General features: G+C 41.5%; 1 protein-coding gene across 1 annotated transcript in view; it reads left to right on the top strand.

The window, feature by feature from the left end:
• Positions 1-4,631: 4,631 nt before the first annotated feature.
• The window catches only part of ANTXR2 (ANTXR cell adhesion molecule 2), a 181,661-nt gene continuing 165,397 nt past the window's right edge, over positions 4,632-20,895 (top strand). Inside the window, exons 1-3 of the mRNA XM_040237178.1 lie at positions 4,632-5,399; positions 6,055-6,126; positions 8,216-8,287. Of these exons, the coding sequence (XP_040093112.1) occupies positions 5,248-5,399; positions 6,055-6,126; positions 8,216-8,287 (296 nt within the window). The 5' untranslated portion in view covers positions 4,632-5,247. The remainder of the gene's footprint in view (positions 5,400-6,054; positions 6,127-8,215; positions 8,288-20,895) is intronic.

The raw sequence follows: 20,895 nt of genomic DNA, 5'->3' as shown, positions 1-20,895 counted from the left end.
GTTAGTAACCATTTTCTGCCATTGGGTGACATCCCCTGTTGTCACACACAGAGATATTAACTTAGAAGGAATCGGCACCTTCAAAAAGCATTTTGTTCACTGTCAGGAACTAGTTCAGACATTGGGGAAATCTAGCTCTTTAGTGACTATACTGATAAAAGTTTAAATAAACTCTGTCATCTAGGTACTTATTGTCTTCCTGTGAATCATGCTAGTTATATAATGAATCACTCTACAGGTACTGTGAATATGAATCACTTCCGTTGTGGTACTTCCCGGGAGCATCCTGTTGGTCATTGTACGTGTCCTACAAAGTTATCGACTTGTAAATAATATAGATTATACGACTTTTTACACATAAAGGATACATTCATTTCTATTTTCCTGTGTTTATTATTATAGCTTATTTGTCTCTTCTGTTTTTTCTTTGCTGGGGTCAGAGGAGACAGAAATAAATTAATGATAGGATATTGGAAAGACAAACTCCTGAAAGCATAAGTTATATGCTTAGAATACTACCAGATACCTAGTAGGTATTGATAAATACTTGTTAAATAAAAATTAGTAAATAAATAAATAAAATTTAACATAAAATCCATACGAGCTCTGTGGGTGTAAGAGATGGGACGTGACCAAAGGCCTGGTGGATACTTTTAATCAGGTGTCAATGTCAAGCTACTCTAAGTGCCTTAAACTGAGTTTAAAATGTTCTTGGATTTATTAGTATGTTTTAAAATAAGGTAATAAATTCTAATGTTGAACTAGAACTTCAGTTTGATACAAAGAATAACTTTCAAAGAGTAGGGGCTTGTATGGATTATGGAGCAAACTACTTCAGCAGAAATGTAGATAACTTGATCAAAAAGAAATATTTTAGATTTATTTATCTGAATCATTCAGTTGAAGTGTCCCCCTCTGCTAAAAATCTGCATTTCTTATCTCATTTTTTATTTAAAATAGAAAGTTAGGGTCTTCCCTGGTGGTCCAGTGGCTAAGACCTGTGCTCCCAATAAAAAGGACCTGGGTTCAACCCCCTATTGGTGAACTAGATCCCACATGCTCTAAGACCTGAAGAAACAAAATAAAAATAATAAATTAAAAAAATAAAAGAAAGTTAAACAGTGTACCAGAATGTTTGTAATGGTACAGAAGTCAATTTGAAGCTCTACCTGGCTAGTGTCCAGCTGACACAAGGCCTGAGTCCTCTCTCCCCAGAGTGGGGGAAGAGAAAGTTTTACTGTTGTGACCTCTCTGACTTCATGGCTTGTTGAGATTCCTGTCTGCCCTCGCTGTCACCTTCCCTCATTATTTCTTGGAAATCGTGTGACTAACAGCCCTCTTTAGGGACCATCCTAGTGTCTGCCCTAGTTTCAGCACTGAAAGTTGCATGTCCCTGGACACTCTTCAGTCTGGGACAAATCGGGACAGTTGGTTGCCCCAGCAAATTAATGACCTTCCCACTCATTTATATTAGATGAAAATGATTCGATTAATTATTGGCCTGTGCTAGATGAAGCCACATCCCTGCTGAAATGATAAAAATTTCAGAACTGGGCTGGATCAATTACCCAAATAAATCAACAAGGATTAATCTTTCCTTCTTTATGAGGAAAGAAGTACTGAATGAGAGAAGTCTAGGAGGGCCTAGGAATTTGGAGGAAGAACAAGTTTTAATTCCAAAGTATTTTGCTTTAGTTTGTTCCTAGCACAAGATGGATCCTTAAACTAGTTTGTGGAGTCCCAGAAATTGAACAGAAATGGGTCAAGGAACCTGGGGAAAAGAAGCCAATGTATGTGAATTTAAAATACTTCATCATGAGGACAGAGTACATGAGACACATATTTCCTTACCTTCTGTCATCTTCTAACTTGAAAGCAATGGTTATTGCTTTTTGGCAATCCCCCCCAACCCCTATTTTATTCAGTCATGTACTAATATGATATTCATTGCTAAAGGTATATGGTATCTCGGATTCTATCTTGATTAAAATGAAAGTTGAAAATGGAGATCAGTTTTGACCAACAGTAAATAATAAAAACCTTTAACAAGCTGTTAATATAAGTTTCCTGAAAGTCAACCTGTGTCAATTCTGCTATGGGAAGTCAAAGAGATGAATGTATCCATTACAACCCCATGGACTGTAGCCCACCAGGCTCTTCTGTCCATTGAATTCTCCAGGCAAGGATGCTGGCATGGGTTGCTATTCCCTTCTCCAGGGGATCATCCTGACCCAGGGATTGAACCCAGGTCTCCTGCATTGCAGGTGGATTCTTTACCGTCTGAGCCATGGGATTTCCAGTGTATCCACAAAAGGGTCTAAATCTGAAATGAGAGGTGGCAGCATATTCCTGGAGGCCTTACGGCTGCAGAAGAATCAGAATTTCAGAAACTTAAGAGAAAATGAGACCAAGAAGCACAGAATTAGGATGCTGATAATATAGCCATCCCTCTCATTGGACTTTTTTTTTCCCCCTGGAGCTCACTTACTTGAAAACAATGGAGGATTTGTATTTCTAACAAAAGTGTTATCTTCCACTCCATCAGCCACTTGGGCCATCAGTACCCTATCAGGTAAGAAGTGGTAGGTCCAGTGGATGATTGTGGAATTTCCATCTCTAAGTGGCAGACATTTCCAAACTGAGGATCCACCTGTATTTACTGAAGTTCTTACCTGTTTCTATCTTTATGTTCAGACACTACAGAGATGCTGGTCCAAGGTACCATTTTATTGTGCCCTGGTACTGCACTAGTCTGCTAACTGGTTTTCTTGCTTTCATTCTTGCTGTCTCCAAATTCATTGTATCATATCAGCTATAATGATTTATAAAAAACATAGATCATAACAATTTATCCCCTTCCCCACCCCTAGAACTCCTTTAATGGGCTTCAGTTGCACAATATAAAATATTTGAATTCTTAACCACAGTTTATGAAGCACATATACAAGCTAGCCCCTGTCTGGCTCTCTTACTTCCCCTTTCTCATAAAACTCGATTTACACTGTTTTTCTTTCTGTTTCTTGAATGTGCTAAGCTAATACTTCTGGAAAGTTGCAGTCACTGGAAATGTTTCCTCCTCTAGCTCTTGGAATGGCTACCTTCTTTGTTAGTCATTAGTTGGTCTTTCTCTATCATATGACCGTATTTTAAATCTCTGTGACCTACCTTCTATATGGACATTTACTTATGTATTTCTGCCTGCTTTTCCTCCTCAACCAGACTGCAAGCTTCATGGAAACTGGGGCTTATCATCTTATTCTGAGCTTTTACTCTAGGTCCTAGAACAGTGCCAGGCATATTGTTGTTGTTTAGGCGCTAAGTTGTGTCCCACTCTTTTGCACCTCCATGGACTTATAGCCTGCCAGGATTCTCTGTCCATAGGATTTCCCAGGCAAGAATACTGAGTGGGTTGTTGTTTCCTTCTCCAGGGGTCTTCCCGACCCAGGAACTGAACTGAGTTTCTTGCATGGGCAGGCAGATTCTTTACCTAAAGCAGATACTAAGGTGATGGATTTCTGTCTTCAAACAGCTTGCAAATCTGGTTGTAGTCAAAGACAGTGTAAACAAAAATTAAATATGCACCACAACTATTTAAATTGCTGAGACAACATGTAATGCAGTACTATATGAACTTTTTATTGTAAAGCCTTGACTTAATTCAAATGAAGAGGAGGTGACACTGAATGTTACTCTCAATCACTGGTGTGTATACCAGTGGGATTCCCTGGTGTCTCAGTGGTAAAGAATCCGCCTGCCAATACTGAAAACTCAGGAGAGGAGGGTTCAACCCAGGATGGGGAAGATACCCTGGAGGAGGAAATGGCAACCCACTCCAGCATTCTTGCCTGGAAAATCCCATGGACAGAGGAGCCTGAGGAGGTACAGTCCATGGGGTCACAAAGAGTCGGACACAACTGAGCGACTAACATACCGGTCAGATGGTTAGGCTCTAAAAGCCAGTTTCCAGCACGAGGGAGGCAGGTTGCGGTAGGGGCAGAGAGGAGAGGTTGAGTGCAGAATGAGTAAGCAGAGAATCCAAAATGCCTGCAAACTTTTGCTCCTGTGCAAGTTTGGCAAGGGTGACCCAGTTGGCTCCGAGATGAAATTCTTAATATCTATCTGGAGGTTGAGATGAATGTCAGTGGGATGCAATGTAGGTACAACTGTTCACTCCTGAAGAGTTTCCCACCCTTACTCCCCCCAACCCCCCCACACAGAGAAGTTTCTAGTCTTAATGAGATGAAACAATGAAGTAGGTTTATTTAAAAAAAAAAAAAAGAGGAAGTTGCCTACTTTAGATACCGGAGCAGCAAGTGCGCTTGTGATAATGGAGGTGAGGCAGAGAGAGGGGGTCATGCCCTTTCTCAGGACCGCTAGACCTGTCTCCCAACCCCCGCCACGGGCTGCTCTGCACAGCTGCTGCAACAGGCCGAGCCTGCAGGGTACAGGAAGGGGGGTTGTTTAGTTTCTAGAGGACATCTGTTTTTCTAAACTACTTCTCTCCTTTCCAAAAGCTGGCAAGCCTTAGTCATCTCGGCTCGGCGCGAACCCACAAGTGTGCGTGTGTGGCTCGGCTCAGGCCCCGCCCTCGGGCGCACACAGCCACCGCGGAGACCCGGCCGGATTGCGGTTCTGGCCTCGGCTGCGAGTGGCTTCTCCGGAGCCGCCCGGCCTCCTCCCCTAAAGAGGACCGCCCGGCCGCCGCGCGGTGCCAGAGCCGAGTACGAGGAAGAAAAGTTTGCAGTGCCGGGCGGAGGCGGGGAACCCGAACCGAGCGGTCCTCCGTTTTCAAGTGTACGCGGCGGCGGCCGCGTCCCGGGCGGCCCTCCTGGAGGACCCGAGCTCTGTAGCGGAGGCAGGAGGCTCGACCCGAGGCGGCGGAGGAACTTCTGCGAGCAGTCGCCGCGGGCCCCGGTCATCTGCAGGAACTCTCCGGACTCGGGAGGGGGGGGGGCCGGATCGCTCTTCCACGGGGATTCGTCAAGAGTTCCGGCGGCGGCGGCGGCTGCGGCGGCGGCGGAGGCTCCCTTTGTCCTCCTAGGACCTCCCTCCTTCCCTGCCTCCCTCCCTCTGTCAGTCATTGGGTCCCGCTGACCCAGGCGCCGGCGCCCTAAGGGACTCGCTATCCCCCCCACCTCAGGGTGCGTCCCTGGTCACTCCCAGCACCCTAGCGTCGCCCCCGAGTGGAGCCTAGCCGAGCCGAGGGGGGCTGCGAGCAGGAGGGAGCCGCGGACCCCCGGCCGCAGGATGGTGGCGGGGCTTTGCCCGGCCCGCTGTCCCGGGCTCTGGCTGGTCCCCGGGCTGTGGCTGCTCGCTCTCAGCGGTCCCGGGGGGCTGCTGAGCGCCCAGGAGCAGCCCTCCTGCCACGGAGCCTTTGATCTCTACTTCGTCTTGGACAAGTGAGTGCGGGAAAAGGGATCCAGGCTCTCCTGGGGAGAGTGGCCCTGGGTGGTGAGCTGTAGTGGGGGGAGGCTGAGCTGTCTGTGCGACCTGGGGAGGGGTGAGGGGTAACTCTGGTGATGGGCGCCCTGTTGCTGTCTCTGTCCGAAAGGCGAGCGCTTTCGCATCTGTGCGGGCTGCGGGGTAATAGGAGGAGCCCGGAGCTGCTAGGCTCTCTAGGGAGATGGGCAGTCACTGCTGGCCAGTGGCGGGGTTTCTTAGGAAATGGGAGTGCGGTCACTTGGGGTAACCTTCTGCGACCCTAGGACCCACATAAGACTCCTTTTGGGTCCCTCAGTCCTCAACGCCTCACGCTGGCTAAAGTTTGCCGGGTTTTATCCTGAGCACAGCACTTTCATTGTAGCTTGGCAGTCTAAAGTTAACGTACTCACTGTGGTTTGCATTTCCTTCTAAGGAAGGCTGTGTTTATTTGAAGAGCTGGGATCTTACTCCAGACAATTAGCAGGCAGGTGATCCCTGAAGATGGGTAGACTTCCTAGGTTCTTGTAGCACCTACCTTTCAGTTGCTGATACTGTAACTTGGCTTGAAGAAGAGGTCAGGTTACACCCCTGTAACTGTGTTGTTTCTCTGATTCGTTCAATTTTCTTTTTCAGGTCTGGGAGTGTGGCAAATAACTGGATTGAGATTTACAATTTTGTTCAGCAACTTACAGAGAGATTTGTAAGGTATTTCTCCTACTTTCCTTTTCTAAGCAGGGGACTTTGAGGTGGAGGCAAGTAGACCAAAGGCTAGACGGGGTATCCTTTTTTGGAAACCATTTGCAAGGAAAGCCTTTACTGAAGTGTTGATTTTTAAGTGCCTCAAGGTCTTATCACACGCATGCTGTTATTAGGACAGCCCTTCAGTTGTTGAGGGCTTATTTCATCTGGATCCCAGAAACTTGGCTCAGGCTCCGGGGAAGTATCTTCAGATATGATTCCAAATGTCTTTTCCTTTCTGAGTTTTCATCTGTTTTGAATTTCATTTATGCTTTCTCATAATTTATCACTTTAAAAGTTTATGCTAATAATACCCATAATATATTTTCCATTCCACACAATTCTTAGCATTATTGAGGTCCTCATTAAGAAAAAAAAAGTGTTGGTAAACTTCAAATGAGCATGTGTTAATAACCCACTACCAGAAAAGGCACTTCTGTGTGTGTGTGTTTAAAGAAATGACTTGTGTTTACACAATGTGTGGGTGTGTGGCTGGTTTAAAATTTAACTGTTCTATATATGCAATAAGCCTTACTAGGAAAGATTGGTTTGTCTCCTATAAAAAGCATAACTGCTATGATAGCCAACTTACTCTCTTATTTAGAGGTAACCAGAAATTAGTGGCTTTCTTATTTAAAAGTAACCCTAGGACACTAGGCTTTTGAGGCTTTTTTCCTCTTCCTCTTTTTTTTTTTTTTTTCTTTTTAAAGAAGAAAAAATGCAACGAGGAAATGCAAGTTTATCAAGATAATGGAAAGGACATGAAAAGGAGCTGTATCATTAAATATTGCTTCTTTCAGTCGTGTTAGCCCAAATGTTTTCTTTAAAACAGGCTTGGATGATCAAAACATTTTGAAAGTCATGTTGCAAGTAACTTCAAACAATCTGTAGAGGCCTAGGAAATCCTTGCTTTCAGTTATTGGCAGCAGTAAGCTTATCCCTATAAAAATGTATGCTTGTCCATGTTCAGTCATCAGTCTCCTGTTTAAGAAGCCAAGTATAACACTCATTTCTGGACAGGGTCTAAGGTAAGCTTGTCTAGGAAAGAAAAATAAACAAGGCTCTATATCGTTAAGTGTCAAAGGCAGGAGAGAGAGTTGTTGATAAATTTTCTGATTTAATCCAAGAGTGTGCAGAATGTCTCATAGATTTTGATCAAAAGCAGTGGGTCATTTCAGTACATTTCCAAGAAGTAGGGCTCCTATTTGGTCTGGTTTACAAATTGAGATTCTATAGTAAACAGTTCTCTGGTACAAGTTGTTCAGTTACTAACCCATAATATATTGTAGGAAATGAGTAAAGGGTGACTACTGAAGTGAATGACTTTTCAAATATGTATAACCCTTGGGCATCATTCTGCTCTTCAGTTTATAGAGCTGAGTGTTACAGCTTCAGGTTCAGATCTTAATAAACATTGCATAGGGTGTCTTTGAAACAGGAATCATTCTGTGAGATCAAGGCTTAGAGCTTAAAAGGTGTAGTTAACTAGGGCAGTTGTTGCCAGTGGGAAGTATGATGCTTGAGACTTAGAGAACTGAACATGTCTAATCAAAATGTGATTTGTTCTTCTCTTTCACACTCTCCTTGACACTCTTTAAGTAATCCTACCTCAGGATAACTTGTATGAACTCCTCTCATAGTTGTGGTAATTAAATCAAACTGGCTTGTCTCCAGCCCTAAACTTGCTATGATAATCATTCTGAAGGGATTCGCCTCCTTGAAGGAGATGAGGTAGAAGGCCAAAAAAAAAAAAAAAGAAAGAAAGAAAAATTTCCACTGGCCTGGAATTTATCTTTCTAGGTAATTTCTTCCTAAAGTGGCCCTGTGGGTCAGAGAGGAGTGCCTGAGTGCTGAGCAGCACTGACTAAATCCAGAATGACTTACGTGATAATGGTAATGTTGAGCAGAGTTCATGTATCTACTTAGGGATTCCATTTAAGAGAAGCCTGGACCGTTCATTGAGACTGATTTTAAATGAGACTCCCTAGCTATACATCTGTATTATATCAATATTTCTTTTAAAAATGTTTTAACTGCCTCTTTTCTTATTTTGCAGCCCTCAAATGAGATTATCTTTCATTGTGTTTTCTTCTCAAGCCAGCATTATTTTGCCATTAACCGGAGACAGGTTAGTGCATTATCACTTTGCTGCAGGCTTTTAGTAGAGACTGGTCTTAAAGGAATGATGGATATTTCCAAGTGGTGATTCAGGCCTCTCAGTGGAATCAAGCAAGTACACAGACAATTTAGTTCTCTTCACTAATAGAGGGGAAAGGAGGTATGAATAATATAAAAGCGCAGCTAATCTGAAAATCAATACCATTCATATTGCTGTGGAATGGACAATGAGACCCAGATCTCTGCCTTAGTTGTGTGTTTACGGCCTCCCACCTTTCCCCCTCTCTGTTACTGTAAGTAGTTCTGCATCTTTCTTGTTTAGATGTAATATATTAATCAACTAGGAATTTGAAGAACATTAAGGAGGAGAAAGATATGGATCTATTTGGATGATTTACTAGATGGAGCAAACATCCTGCATCTTTAGACTCACTCTGAGGTCCACTGATGCTGAATATGTTTACCTTTATGAAAGAACTTGCTTTTAATTTCATAAATATACATATTTATGAATTTGAATTTAATTTCGTATATATATATAATTTTTCCCCAAATCAATATCATAATACTTTATATGACCATTTTGGTGTCATTTGAACTAATCATTGTGGCAAGTTAGAAGTAGTCATTGATGTTAGGTGGTAGCCTGGATGGGAGGGGAGATTGGGGAAGAATGGATACATGTATGTGTATGGCTGAGTCCCTTTGTTGTCCATCTGAAGCTATCACAACATGGTTAATCAGCCATACTCCATCATAGAATAAAGTTAAAAAAATAAGTAGTCATTGACATTTTAAAGAATGGTTCTTTCCATAGTGGGAAGGGAGATTTTCTACTTCATTTAACATGAAGTACACAGGGTAGTTTTTGATCAGTTCTTGAATAAATGAGTGGGTTAGTTTTAATGTGAAACCCAATTTCTCCAAACTGTAGTTTCAGCAAGGAAGGCTGTTGTACCTTGTTCTGTGTAATATGTGGATTTCTGAGGTTTTGTGTTTATAGTTCCTTTAAATAAAGTTTTTTTTTTTAACTTTAAAAATGTCAAGAACACATAATATTTAAAAGCGCTTACAGAGGTAACTTATTTAAAATTCCCAGGATTGATTTGGAAAATCCATCAAACTTCTAACATATTTGTGCTTTAAGTTTTACTTTTCCTGGAGAGGAAATCTCTCTGTAGGTGGGGAGTCCAGCTTATGACCTCAGTCTCCTCTCTGATACTTCATTTCATACTTTCTTATGTGCATCTGGGTCTCATCAAAGGCCAGGGCAACAGTAGTCCCTAACAACCCAAATACAACAGCTGTTCATTCCCATTGATATAACAGTCCTTGCCTTCATGAAAAGAATTTTTTCCATTGCCCAGCTTAATTTCCAAAGAAACAGCTTTTGATTCACCCCAGGTCAGTCAGTGGTAAAGAATCCACCTGCCAGTGCAGGAGCTGCAGCTTTGATCCTGGATTGGGAAGATCCCTTGGAGGAGGAAATGGCAACCCACTTCTGTATTCTTGCCTAGGAAGTCCCATGGACAGAGGAGCCTGGCGGGCTACAGTCCATGGGGTCGCAAAGAATTGGACATGACTGAGCAACTGAGCATATACATAGCACATCCATTAAGACAAAAAGAGAACCATGCTAACATTTGTGGAGTGCACATGTAGAGAAAAGCGTTTAGACTATTGCCAGACACACAATAGACTCTCAGTAATTGTTAACTGCCTACTTTGTGCTAGGTTCTCTGTTAGGTACTTTATATGTGAGTTCTCCAGCACTTTGATGAGGTGTAATCACAGGTCAGCAAGATTGGTATTGCATTAGTAGGCATGGAAAGGGTTTAAATTGTGTTAATCTCACTAACACAATTTTTACTATTACTATACACTATAGTAATAGTAAATTTATATTACTGTACACAATCTCACTAACACAATTTTAACCCAGGGAAAGCCTGGCGTGCTGCAGTTCATGGGGTCACAAAGAGTTGGACACGACTGAGAATGAACTAAACTGAATCTCACTAAATATTTTCCATTGTCATTTGTTGAATCTGATAAGGCAGAGGTTGGGATAAAGAGGCTTCTGTTTCCAGAGGCAGCATAATATTGCAGCTGAAAGTTGCTGAACCAATTTCCTAGCCAAATGGTCGCAGACAAGTGACAACCTCTTTATGCTTCACTTTTTTCCATCTGAATAATGATGATGGTCATAATAATAATACCTACCTCATAAGACTGCTGTAAAAATTGAAGTCAGTGAGTGTGGACAATGTAGGACAGAGTCTGGCATATATGTATCAGGAGAAGAGAGCTTTGTTGTTGTTATTATCTGCAGTTAGGGAGTGTGCAGTATTTTAATGATGGGGATGCATTATCCTTATATAAAGGGATTATTGTACTGCTTGAAAGGATTTATAATAGTACAGGAGGAATTCTAATATAATGCTATTTGCAACTTTAAAAAAAACATAGTTGGCTCTTCTGTCTCTTTTTAAATAGAAATAAATTTAGTTTTAACAAATTTCCCTGTTTGCCAAATTGCATTAGTTTGGGGTAGCAGAATGTACACTAACAAGGCTTGGGTTAGAGTTCCAGTTTTGCTACTTATTGGTTAGAGATGGGATAAATCATCTTCTCATCCTGTCAGTATTTATGTCTATAAACTGCAGGCATAATCTACTGTTTTCCTTCTTTCTTTTCTTTTTTTTACTGTGTTTCCTTAAAGAGATTTGTTTGGATCAAAAATAAGACAATGCATACAGAAATATTTTGTTTATTACAGAACAGTTTCCATTAAAGGATTACTTTCTGAACCTAGTTGTTCTTTTACCAGTTTTATTTAAATAGTAACTTTTCAAATTTCTCTGGTCCTCTATATTTGGATATAAGGTCACTTTTCATTCATTATACCCCCTTTTTTAAAAAAAAATTGGGGTATTGTTGCTTTACAATGTGTGTTTCTGCTGTACAACAAAGTGAGTAAGCTATATGTATGCATATAACCCCTCCCTCTTGGACCTCCCTTTCCTTGCAACCCCTTTCCCCTCCTCCCCTCCTTCCACCCACCTGCTGCCCCAGCATCTCACCCCTCTAGGTCACCACAGAGTACCGAGCTGAGCTCCATATACTATTCAGCAGCTTCCCACCAGCTATCTATTTTACACATGGGTGATATGTTTATGTCAAGCCTAATCTCTCAATTCAACCCACTCTCTGCATGTCCACATGTCCATTTTCTATATCTGCATCTCTATTCCTGCCTTTTAAGGGTGTAGAAATCATTCGCATATTTAGATGCAAGATCACTGAATGAATGTTGCCACAGCTATTGGGGATCCTTGTTTCAAAGTCTAGAAAGGGGAATTCTATGCATGAACTTTCTTGACGTCACACTTAGAGGTCTGAGCGCATAGGAAAAGCAAAGGTCAAATACATCAGGTTTCACAATTTTGTTTCTATTTCTCATAATTCTTCTGTAGCTTGGTAAATATGAGAAGTACCTCTGTCATGTTTCAAAGTATTGCTAAATATCTTCAGTAGAGACGAAGCAAGATTAGAAGGCAAATAAGTCCTTGCAGTTGGATTATGTCTTCTGTTAGGATTTCATCATGAAGTCTGGTACTGTGTAAATGCATGAACAGAATAATAAACACAGCAAGAAATGATCAGTTATCCATTTTATATGCTCATGATTCAAAACCATTATTTTTTTAAAATTTATGTTTATTTATTGGCTGCTTTGGGTTTTCGTTGCTGCATGTGGGCTTTCTCTAGTTGCGGTGAGTGGGGGCTACTCTCTAGTTGCAGTGTGAGGGCTTCTCATTGTAGTGGCTGCTCTCATTGTGGACATGGGCTCTAGAGCACACAGGCTTTAGTAGTTGTGACACACGGGCTTAGTTGCCCTGTGGCGTGTGGAATCTGCCTGGATGAGGGATCAAACCTCTGTCCCCTGAATTGGCAGGCAGATTCTTAACCACTGGACCACCAGGAAAGTCCTAAAAACATTATTATTTTGAATATTTCAATTTGAAACATTCTCTTCTTTTGCCCTCATGATTTTTGTTTTATTTTATTTTCATTGTTGTTGTTGTTAAGTTGCTGCGTCCTGTCTGACTCTTTGCGACCCCATGAACTGTAGCATGCCATCCTCTGTCCTCCACTGTCTCAAGATTCAGTGTACTTTGAGTTGGAGATGCTATCTAACCATCTCATCCTCTGCTGCCTTCTTCTCCTTTTGCCTTCAGTCTTTTCCATCAGGGTCTTTTCCAATGAACTGGCTCTTTGCATCGTGTGGCCAAAGTGTTGGAGCTTCAGCTTCAGAATCAGTCATTCCAATGAATATTCAGGCTTGATTTCCTGTAGAATTGACTGATTTGATCTTCTTGGAGTCCAAGGGACTCTCAAGAGTCTTCTCTTTTATCCTCCATATCTGGTAATCCCTCCACTCACCTACCCACCATCCTGTTCTGCCTACCCTGTATACCGTGTTTTGAGCCTTATATGCTCTGGAGGTAACACAAGGATGGATAATCTTGTGTGTGATAGTGAGGAGTGTACACAAACACGTATAACTCAGGGCTGTATTATAGGATCCAGTTAGAGGAAAGGAGATCCAACCAGTCCATTCTGAAGGAGATCAGCCCTGGGATTTCTTTGGAAAGAATGATGCTAAAATTGAAACTCCAGTACTTTGGCCACCTCATTCAAAGAGTTGACTCATTGGAAAAGACTCTGATGCTGGGAGGTATTGGGGGCAGGAGGAGAAGGGGACGACCGAGGATGAGATGGCTGGATGGCATCACTGACTCGATGGATGTGAGTCTGAGTGAACTCCAGGAGTTGGTGATGGACAGGGAGGCCTGGCATGCTGCAATTCATGGGGTCGCAAAGAGTCGGACACGACTGAGCGACTGAACTGAACTGAACTGAAGAGGAAAGTGCTGAGTGTTGACTCAATATGGAAATATCCAGCCTCTCAGTGTTAGAGAATTTGAATCAAGACTCATTTAAAAGGATATTTTTAGTTATTGTGTTGAATAATTGGTGATAGTGAATTATGCTTAGTTCTGTTCAGTGTAATCTTAATGAGGTAAAAGCGATTTAGTTGGAAACATTTAGTGAATATTTTTATGTGCTAGATACTGTGCAAAATGCTTTCTATTCATCACTTAACCCTTATATCAACTCCATGTCATAGATACTATTATCTCAACTTTACAAATGAGGAAACTGAAGCTGAGAAAAGAAATGTAGCTTGTCCAAGGACACACAGTTAATCAGTGATGAGGAGTACATTAGCCAGAATAGTCTCTTGAAATGTAGAGTAGATCATGCCGCTCTTGCTCTTAAGACAGTCTGATGGCTTAGAGTAGAAAGCATTTCCCAGTGGCCTAAAAGCCCTACCAGACTGCTCACCCAATCCTGTCCTAACACTGTATGCCACAGTCTTGCCCACTGGCCACCTTTCCCTTCCCTGAACGGGCCAAGTGTGTTTCTGTACTAGCAGTTTTGCTCTTTGTCTTCCCCATGTCTTCCCTGGCCTCATCCTATGCGTCACCTCCCTGGAGAGGCCTTGCCTTGGCATCAGGTGTGAAGCAATCCTACCCCACCTTTCCAGTAATGTCTCACAATTCTCTATTTGGTTGTCACTTTTTGAAATTGTTCTGATAATTAATCGATTTATTTTATCTCCATAACCCTAATGTAAACTGCATGAGAGCAGAGGGGTCTTCTTTGTCTTGTTTACCTTCACTTCTATATCTTAACACCTATAACAGAACTTGAAACATAGTAGATGCTCAGTAAAAAAAAAAAGTTGAATTAATGATTGGGTTGGTCTCACTCTAGAACCTGAGTTATTAACTGCTATCAAATGTTTTCTCTCCTTAAGAAATAATAAAACATGATTTATATTTGCTAATCTTCTCATTCCTATTGTTATAGATCAGTTACAAACATTTCCAACTCTCTTTTTTATATACTTGTCCCCAACTTGAAAAAGTCATATAATTGTTTGACCTGAGAATAATAATCAATTACTTAGGAAAAAATATTCCGTAGGCAAACTTCTAGGAAATTAAAAATAAGTCATTTGATTAAATTTATATAAAAAGTGTAAGTAATATGTACATTTCTGTTATTTGAAAGGATTTCTTTTAATTCCTTTAAATTCAAATTAAAAGTTTACTTGTGATAAGATAGTTTGTAATTTATAAATTGGTTCATTCATTTTGCAGGCAGGGAAATTTGTCAGTATCTGTAAACGTTTAGAAGTCTTCTATCAGCAATTTTACTTTTTAGAACTATGCCCTACTGAAATAGTAGCATCAGTGTGCAAAAATAGGTATATGCAAGATTAAACCCTGAAGCATTGTTCATAATGTGAAAATGGTAGTAAATCTAAATGCTCATCAGTTATGATACTGTAATTAAATTAGAGTATATACATAGAATTGGATACTATGCAGTCATTCAAAGAATTGGAAAATCTATCTATATTGCTATGAAAATATGTCTAAGATATACTAGTTGAGAAAAGCAAGTTGCAAAATACTCTGTTAAAGATGATAAACAAAAACAAAAATTTTAATGGCTTTTATGGTATGTGTGTATGATAATGAATGCATGGAAAAAAGTCTGGAAGATGAGCAACAAACTGCTAACAGTAATATTGTCTTAGCAGTGAGATTCAGGGTGGGGGTTCCTTCAGTGAGATTCAAGGTGGGGGCTCCTTCATGTTTTAGTTTCTATACATTTAGGTTATTCAATTTTATTTGAATAATGTACTATTTATAAAAAACAAATGCTTAGGTTTAAAAGAAATATTACTGACTTATGTAGCCAGAGACAACTCTCTTGGTATCAGAATGGAACTCAGGAGTGAGAAAGTATAAACAGCAGGACTAGAGCATTGTTGTTGTTGTTCTTCAGTCACTCAGTCCTGTCTGATTCTTTTTGAACCCATGGACTGCAGCATACCAGGCTCTTCTGTCCTCCACCATCTCTTGGAGTTTGCTCAAATTCATGTTCATTGAGTTAGTGGTATGCTGTGCTTGGTCGCTCAGTCATATCCGACTCTTTTTGACCCCATGAACTGTGGCCCGCCAGGCTTCTTGTTCCATGGAGATTTTCCAGGCAAGAGTACTGGAGTGGGGTTGCCATGCCCTCCTCCAGGGGATCTTCCCAACCCAGGGGTTGAACACAAGTCTCCTGCCTTGCTTCTGCCTCCAATGTGGGAGACCCAGGTTCGATCCTTGGGTCGGGAAGATGCCCTGGAGAAGGAAATGGCAACCCACTCCAGTACTTTTGCCTGGAAAATTCCATGGACTGAGGAGCCTGGTAGGCTACAGTCCATGGGGTCGTAAAGAGTCAAATGCGACTGAGTGACTTCACTTCTTTACTTCACTTCTCCTGCCTTGCAGGAAGATTCTTTATGGTCTGAGCCACCAGGGAAGCTCAAGAATACTGGAGTGGGTAGCCTATCCTTTCTCCAGGGGAACTTCCCGACCCAGGAATTGAACTGGGGTTTCCTGCATTGCAGGTGGATTCTTTACCAGCTGAACTACTAGGGAAACCCATTGAGTCAGTGATGCTATCTAACCATCTCGTCCTCTGCTGCCGCTTCTCCTTTTGCCTTCAATTTTTCCCAGTGTCATAGTCTTTTCCAATGAGTTGGCTCTTTGCGTCAGGTGGCCAAAGTATTGCAGCTTCAGTTTCAGCAACAGTCCTTCCAGTGACTATTCAGTGTTGATTTCCTGAATAGCAATAGAACATATTCAGCTGTTAACTTGGGGAGTGCTGAAGTGAAATGAAATGAAAGTTGTTTAGTCAGGTCCAACTCTTTGCGATCCCATGGACTATACAATCCATGGAGTTCTCCAGGCCAGAATACTGGAGTGGATAGCCTTCCCCTTCTCCAGGGTATCTTTCCAACCCAGGGATTGAACCCCGGTCTCCCACATTGCAGGTGGATTCTTTACCAGCTGAGCCAGAAGGAAAGCCTGGTGGGGGGTGAGGGTGGGGCGGGGGCGGGGCAGGGATCCTGAAGGTTGCTTGTTAAATGTAAACATCAGGACTGGACTTTGGGTCAGAAAAACATAGGCGCTGTATACGAGCTGTGTAACTTTGGACAAGTTACTTTACCTCTTGCTACCCAATTCCCTTGTCTGTTATAAGGAGCTAATCATTCCTACTATGTAGAAGTGTTGGGGTAATGTTGGGATGATTAAGTGCACATAATGCATGAGAAGGCCTAATGAATGACTAGGTGGGAAGGAGGCTGAGGCTGAGATGAGATCTGGGTCTTATCACTGTACCGCCTCATCACCATTGTGTGCCCAGCTTCTAGCAGAAGTTTGAAGTCAAGTGACTTTGCTCAAAGTGACACGGCTAAGTCAGAGCCAGAATTCACCCCTGCGTATGGCTCTTGAGCATGAGCATCTAACCATTCCACTGCCTCAGAATCTTTGCTCCCCTTTCTCTAGCTGGTTTCCAGAATTAGTCAGAGTTGTCATAATTCAAAGATATATTCATCCTCTAAATTTCTTCTGTTCTCTTACAAACCAGTGACGTGGTGAGAGGAAGTGACTAGTTGTTTTTGTTTAGATTCTAACAGGGAAGTAATTTTTCCTGTTGAGAAAAGTCAGTGCTGGTCACACATTGTGCTGATTCTGAGAGGTCTGAGCATGGCAGCAACTCAGAGTCTAGTCGTGGATATGGCAATAGTTGTTTTCAGTGAAGTCCCATGTTTGCTTTATGGGTATTTTCTGGAAAATTAAATGCATTGTTACTCATGTCTGAAGACAGACCTGGCACACTAAGGTGGTAGAATGCAGAGGTCATTTTATCATGGCCCAGTAAGGTGTTGAAAGAGGAAATGGGGTATAAACATACAAGATACAGCAGATACAGACTTTAGGTGTCACCTGGATACCTCACTTAGATAAGTGTAGACTAAATTAGAGACAAGTTTTCACAAACCCATATTGTATGGGGCATTTTGTAAGCAGATGTTTTTGAATCTAGGACTCTGACCTAGGATTCATTGGTCTGGAATCTGTACCACAGAGACCTTGACATATATTGGCCTTACAATGACATGTTAAATAAAGAATAAACAAGTTTTTATATAAAGTATGAGTTCCTAAGATAATGTATTAGCAATATTTGTGTCTGAAAAATCAACTTTCACTCTTTTGAAACCCTTGAAAATCTTTTAAGTTGAGCTAATAGGGAACAATTTTTTTTTTGCAGTTTATTCTTCATACTGTATGCCATATAACAGTATATAATGGCATAATTAAATAGATAGCTAGGACGGTCTCACATTTGAATGAGTGAGCAGATTTCCTCTCCTGTAATTTTTCTAATTTTGTCAGACTGATTATATAATATTGTGGTTTATTAATGGAAGGAGACAGAAGTAGTAAAGTTTATTGAGCACTTACTATGTATCAGACATTTTGCTAAATGCTTTATTTGTAATTGCTAAGTGCGAAGTGGATTATAAATCATTTGTAATTTTGTATGGACATGAACAACATCTTGAGAAGATTGTTTTGTTTCATATTCTACTCAATCTACTAAGTTTTATTTTCCAAGAGCAATATTTAATTATGTTATGTAACTATACTCCAGCCACTTGATGTGAAGAGCTGACTCATTGGAAAAGACCCTGATGCTGGGAAAGATTGAGGGCAGGAGGAGAAGGGGACAACAGAGGATGAGATGGTTGGATGGCATCATCAACTCAATGGACGTGAGTTTGGGAAACTCCAGGAGTTGGTGATGGACAGGGAGGCCTGGCATGCTGCCGTCCATGGGGTTGCAAAGAGTCGGACACAAATGAGCAACTGAACTGGACTGAAATCTTTATGAAGTTTCTGTGTATTCCTACATTTTGTTTGCAGTTTTGTTCATTTCATATCCCTGGCTGATAATCTCTTGAGGATAAAGTACAGTTTAGTTCAGTTCATTTCAGTCACTCAGTTGAGGCTGACTCTTCATGACCCCATGGACTGCAGCACGCCAGGCTTCCCTGTTAATCATCGACTCCCAGAGCTTGCTCAAACTCATGTCCATCGAGTCTGTGATGCTATCTAACCATCTCATCCTTTGTTATCCCCTTCTCCTTCTGCCTTCAATCTTTCCCAGCATCACGGTCTTTTCCAGTGAGTCAGTTCTTCCTATCAGGTGGCCACAGTATGGAGTTTCAGCTTCAGCATCCGTCCTTCCAATGAATATTCAGGACTGATTTCCTTTAGGGTGGACTGGTTGTATCTCCTTGCAGTCCAAGGGACTCTCAAGAGTCTTCTCCAACATCACAGTTCAAAAGCATCAATTCCTCTGTGCTCAGCTTTCTTTATAGTCCAACTCTCACATCCATACATGACCACTGGAAAAACCATAGCTTTGACTAGATGGACCTTTGTCAGCAAAGTAATGTCTTTGCTTTTTAATGTGCTGTCTAGGTTGGTCATAATTTTTCTTCCAAGGAGCAAGCGTCTTTTAATTTCATGGCTGCAGTCACCATCTGCAGTGATTTTGGAGCCCAAGAAAATAAAGTCTCTCACTGTTTCCATTGTTTCCCCATCTATTTGCCATGAAGTGAGGGGATCAGATGCTGTGATCTTAGTTTTCTGAATGCTGAGTTTTAAGTCAGCTTTTTCACTCTCGTCTTTCACTTTAATCAAGAGACTCTTTAGTTCTTCTTCGGTTTCTGCCATAAGGGTGGTGCCATCTGTGTATCTGAGGTTATTGATATTTCTCCTGGCAATCTTGATTCCAGCTCGTGCTTCATCCAGCCCGGCATTTTGCATGATGTACTCTGCATAGAAGTTTAATAAGCAGGGTGACAAGATACAGCTTGATGTACTCCATTTGGAGCCAGTCTGTTGTTCCATGTCCTGTTCGAACTGTTGCTTCTTGACCTGCGTACAGATTTCTCACGAGGCAGGTCAGGTGGTCTGGTATTCCCATCTTTTGAAGAATTTTCCACAGTTTGTTGTGGTTCACATAGTCAAAGGCTTTGGTGTAGTTAATAAAGCAGAAGTAGATGTTTTTTGGAACTCTCTAGCGTTTTCCATGATCCAGCGGATGTTGGCAGTTTGATCTCTGGTTCCTCTGCCTCCATACCTCTAACACTTATGCTTATAGGGTTATCTAAACTGGCATTTGGTAGCATAGATGTATGAGGCTTTTAGTTTTTGTGATAAATTGCTCTTTTGTGACCTCCAATGAAACACAGAATACATACAACATATATGCATACGTGTGTGCGAGTGCACATGCTCAGTTGTGTCTGACTCTTTGTGACCACATGGACTGTAGGGTGCCAGGCTCCTATGTCCAAGGAATTTTCCAAGTGAGAATACTGGAGTGGGTTGCCATGTCCTCCTCCGGGAGATCTTCCCGACCCAGGGGTTGAACCCTATTCTCTGGCATCACCTGCATTGACAGGCAGATTTACCACTGAGACAAATATGATTATATATGTAATAGGTATAATATATGTGTATATAAGTATTTATATATATTTATATATGTATATAAATACACACATATTTATATAGTAATTATATATATTTATATATACACATGTATTTACGTATGTGTATATAAGTATTTTTATTTAAATATATAATTTAAAAAATGTGGGCTGGGCCTATGGCTCACTTTAACCAATGGAATGCAACAGATATGAATGAGCATGAAACTGAGCCTCCAGTAAAAGTTTGCTCACTGCCTTTCCAGTCTTTACTATCCATCTCTTCAAGGTCATTTAGCTTTTACTTTAGTCACAACTTTTATTTTGATTATCTATTGCTACATAATAAACTACTCCAAAATTAGTGGTGTAAATACAACTGGTCATTTCTCATGATATTGTGCATTGAATGGGCAGTTCTTATGCTTTGCCTATTGTCAGCTAGAAAGCTGGAATGGCTAGAAGAGTTGAAACGACCCTACCTACATGATTCGAAAGTTCGTGCTGGTGCTGGCTGTTGTCTAGGAGCTCAGCTAGAACTGTTGACCTGAGTCTTCATTCTGCTACACATGACTTCTACTCATGGCTAGGTTAAGTCTCCTCCTACCAAGGTGATTTCAGGGTAATCAGAGTTTTTGTATGGCAGCTAGCTACCAAGGGTACAGAAAGCTACTGTGCCTCATTTAGACTTCTTCCTGGAGCAGGCATAGTGATCATGAAAAACCACCCCAGCATTTAGTGGCTTAAGCAATGATTTTGTTATCTCTCACTGTTCTATGATGGATGGCTCAAATGGACGCTCTCTCTGTCCCACATGATATTATCTGGTGCTATAATCATAGAAGGAGGTTACTGTTACGGAGCACAGCTAGGGCTGTTGACTGGAATAATATGTTTTCCTCCATGGGACCTCGGCTGTGGCCTGGGCTTCTCACAGCATGATGACTGGGTCCAGGAGCGAGTACTATGAGATGAAGGAAGCAGTGCCTCCAGTTCTCTTAAGGGTTGGGCATCTAAGAATATCACTTCTACCTTGTTCTAGTGCCAGGTAGTAACAGGGCTGGGCCAGAATCAAGGGGATGGGGGATAAATTCCAACTTTTGATGGGAGAATGGGTGCATGTAGAGTGGGAAGAA

Source organism: Oryx dammah, unplaced genomic scaffold, assembly GCF_014754425.2.
Source record: "Oryx dammah isolate SB20612 unplaced genomic scaffold, SCBI_Odam_1.1 HiC_scaffold_3, whole genome shotgun sequence".
Lineage (NCBI taxonomy): Eukaryota > Metazoa > Chordata > Mammalia > Artiodactyla > Bovidae > Oryx > Oryx dammah.
The sequence above is the reverse complement of the archived record's forward strand: the minus strand, read 5'-3'. Positions and strand labels throughout refer to the sequence as shown.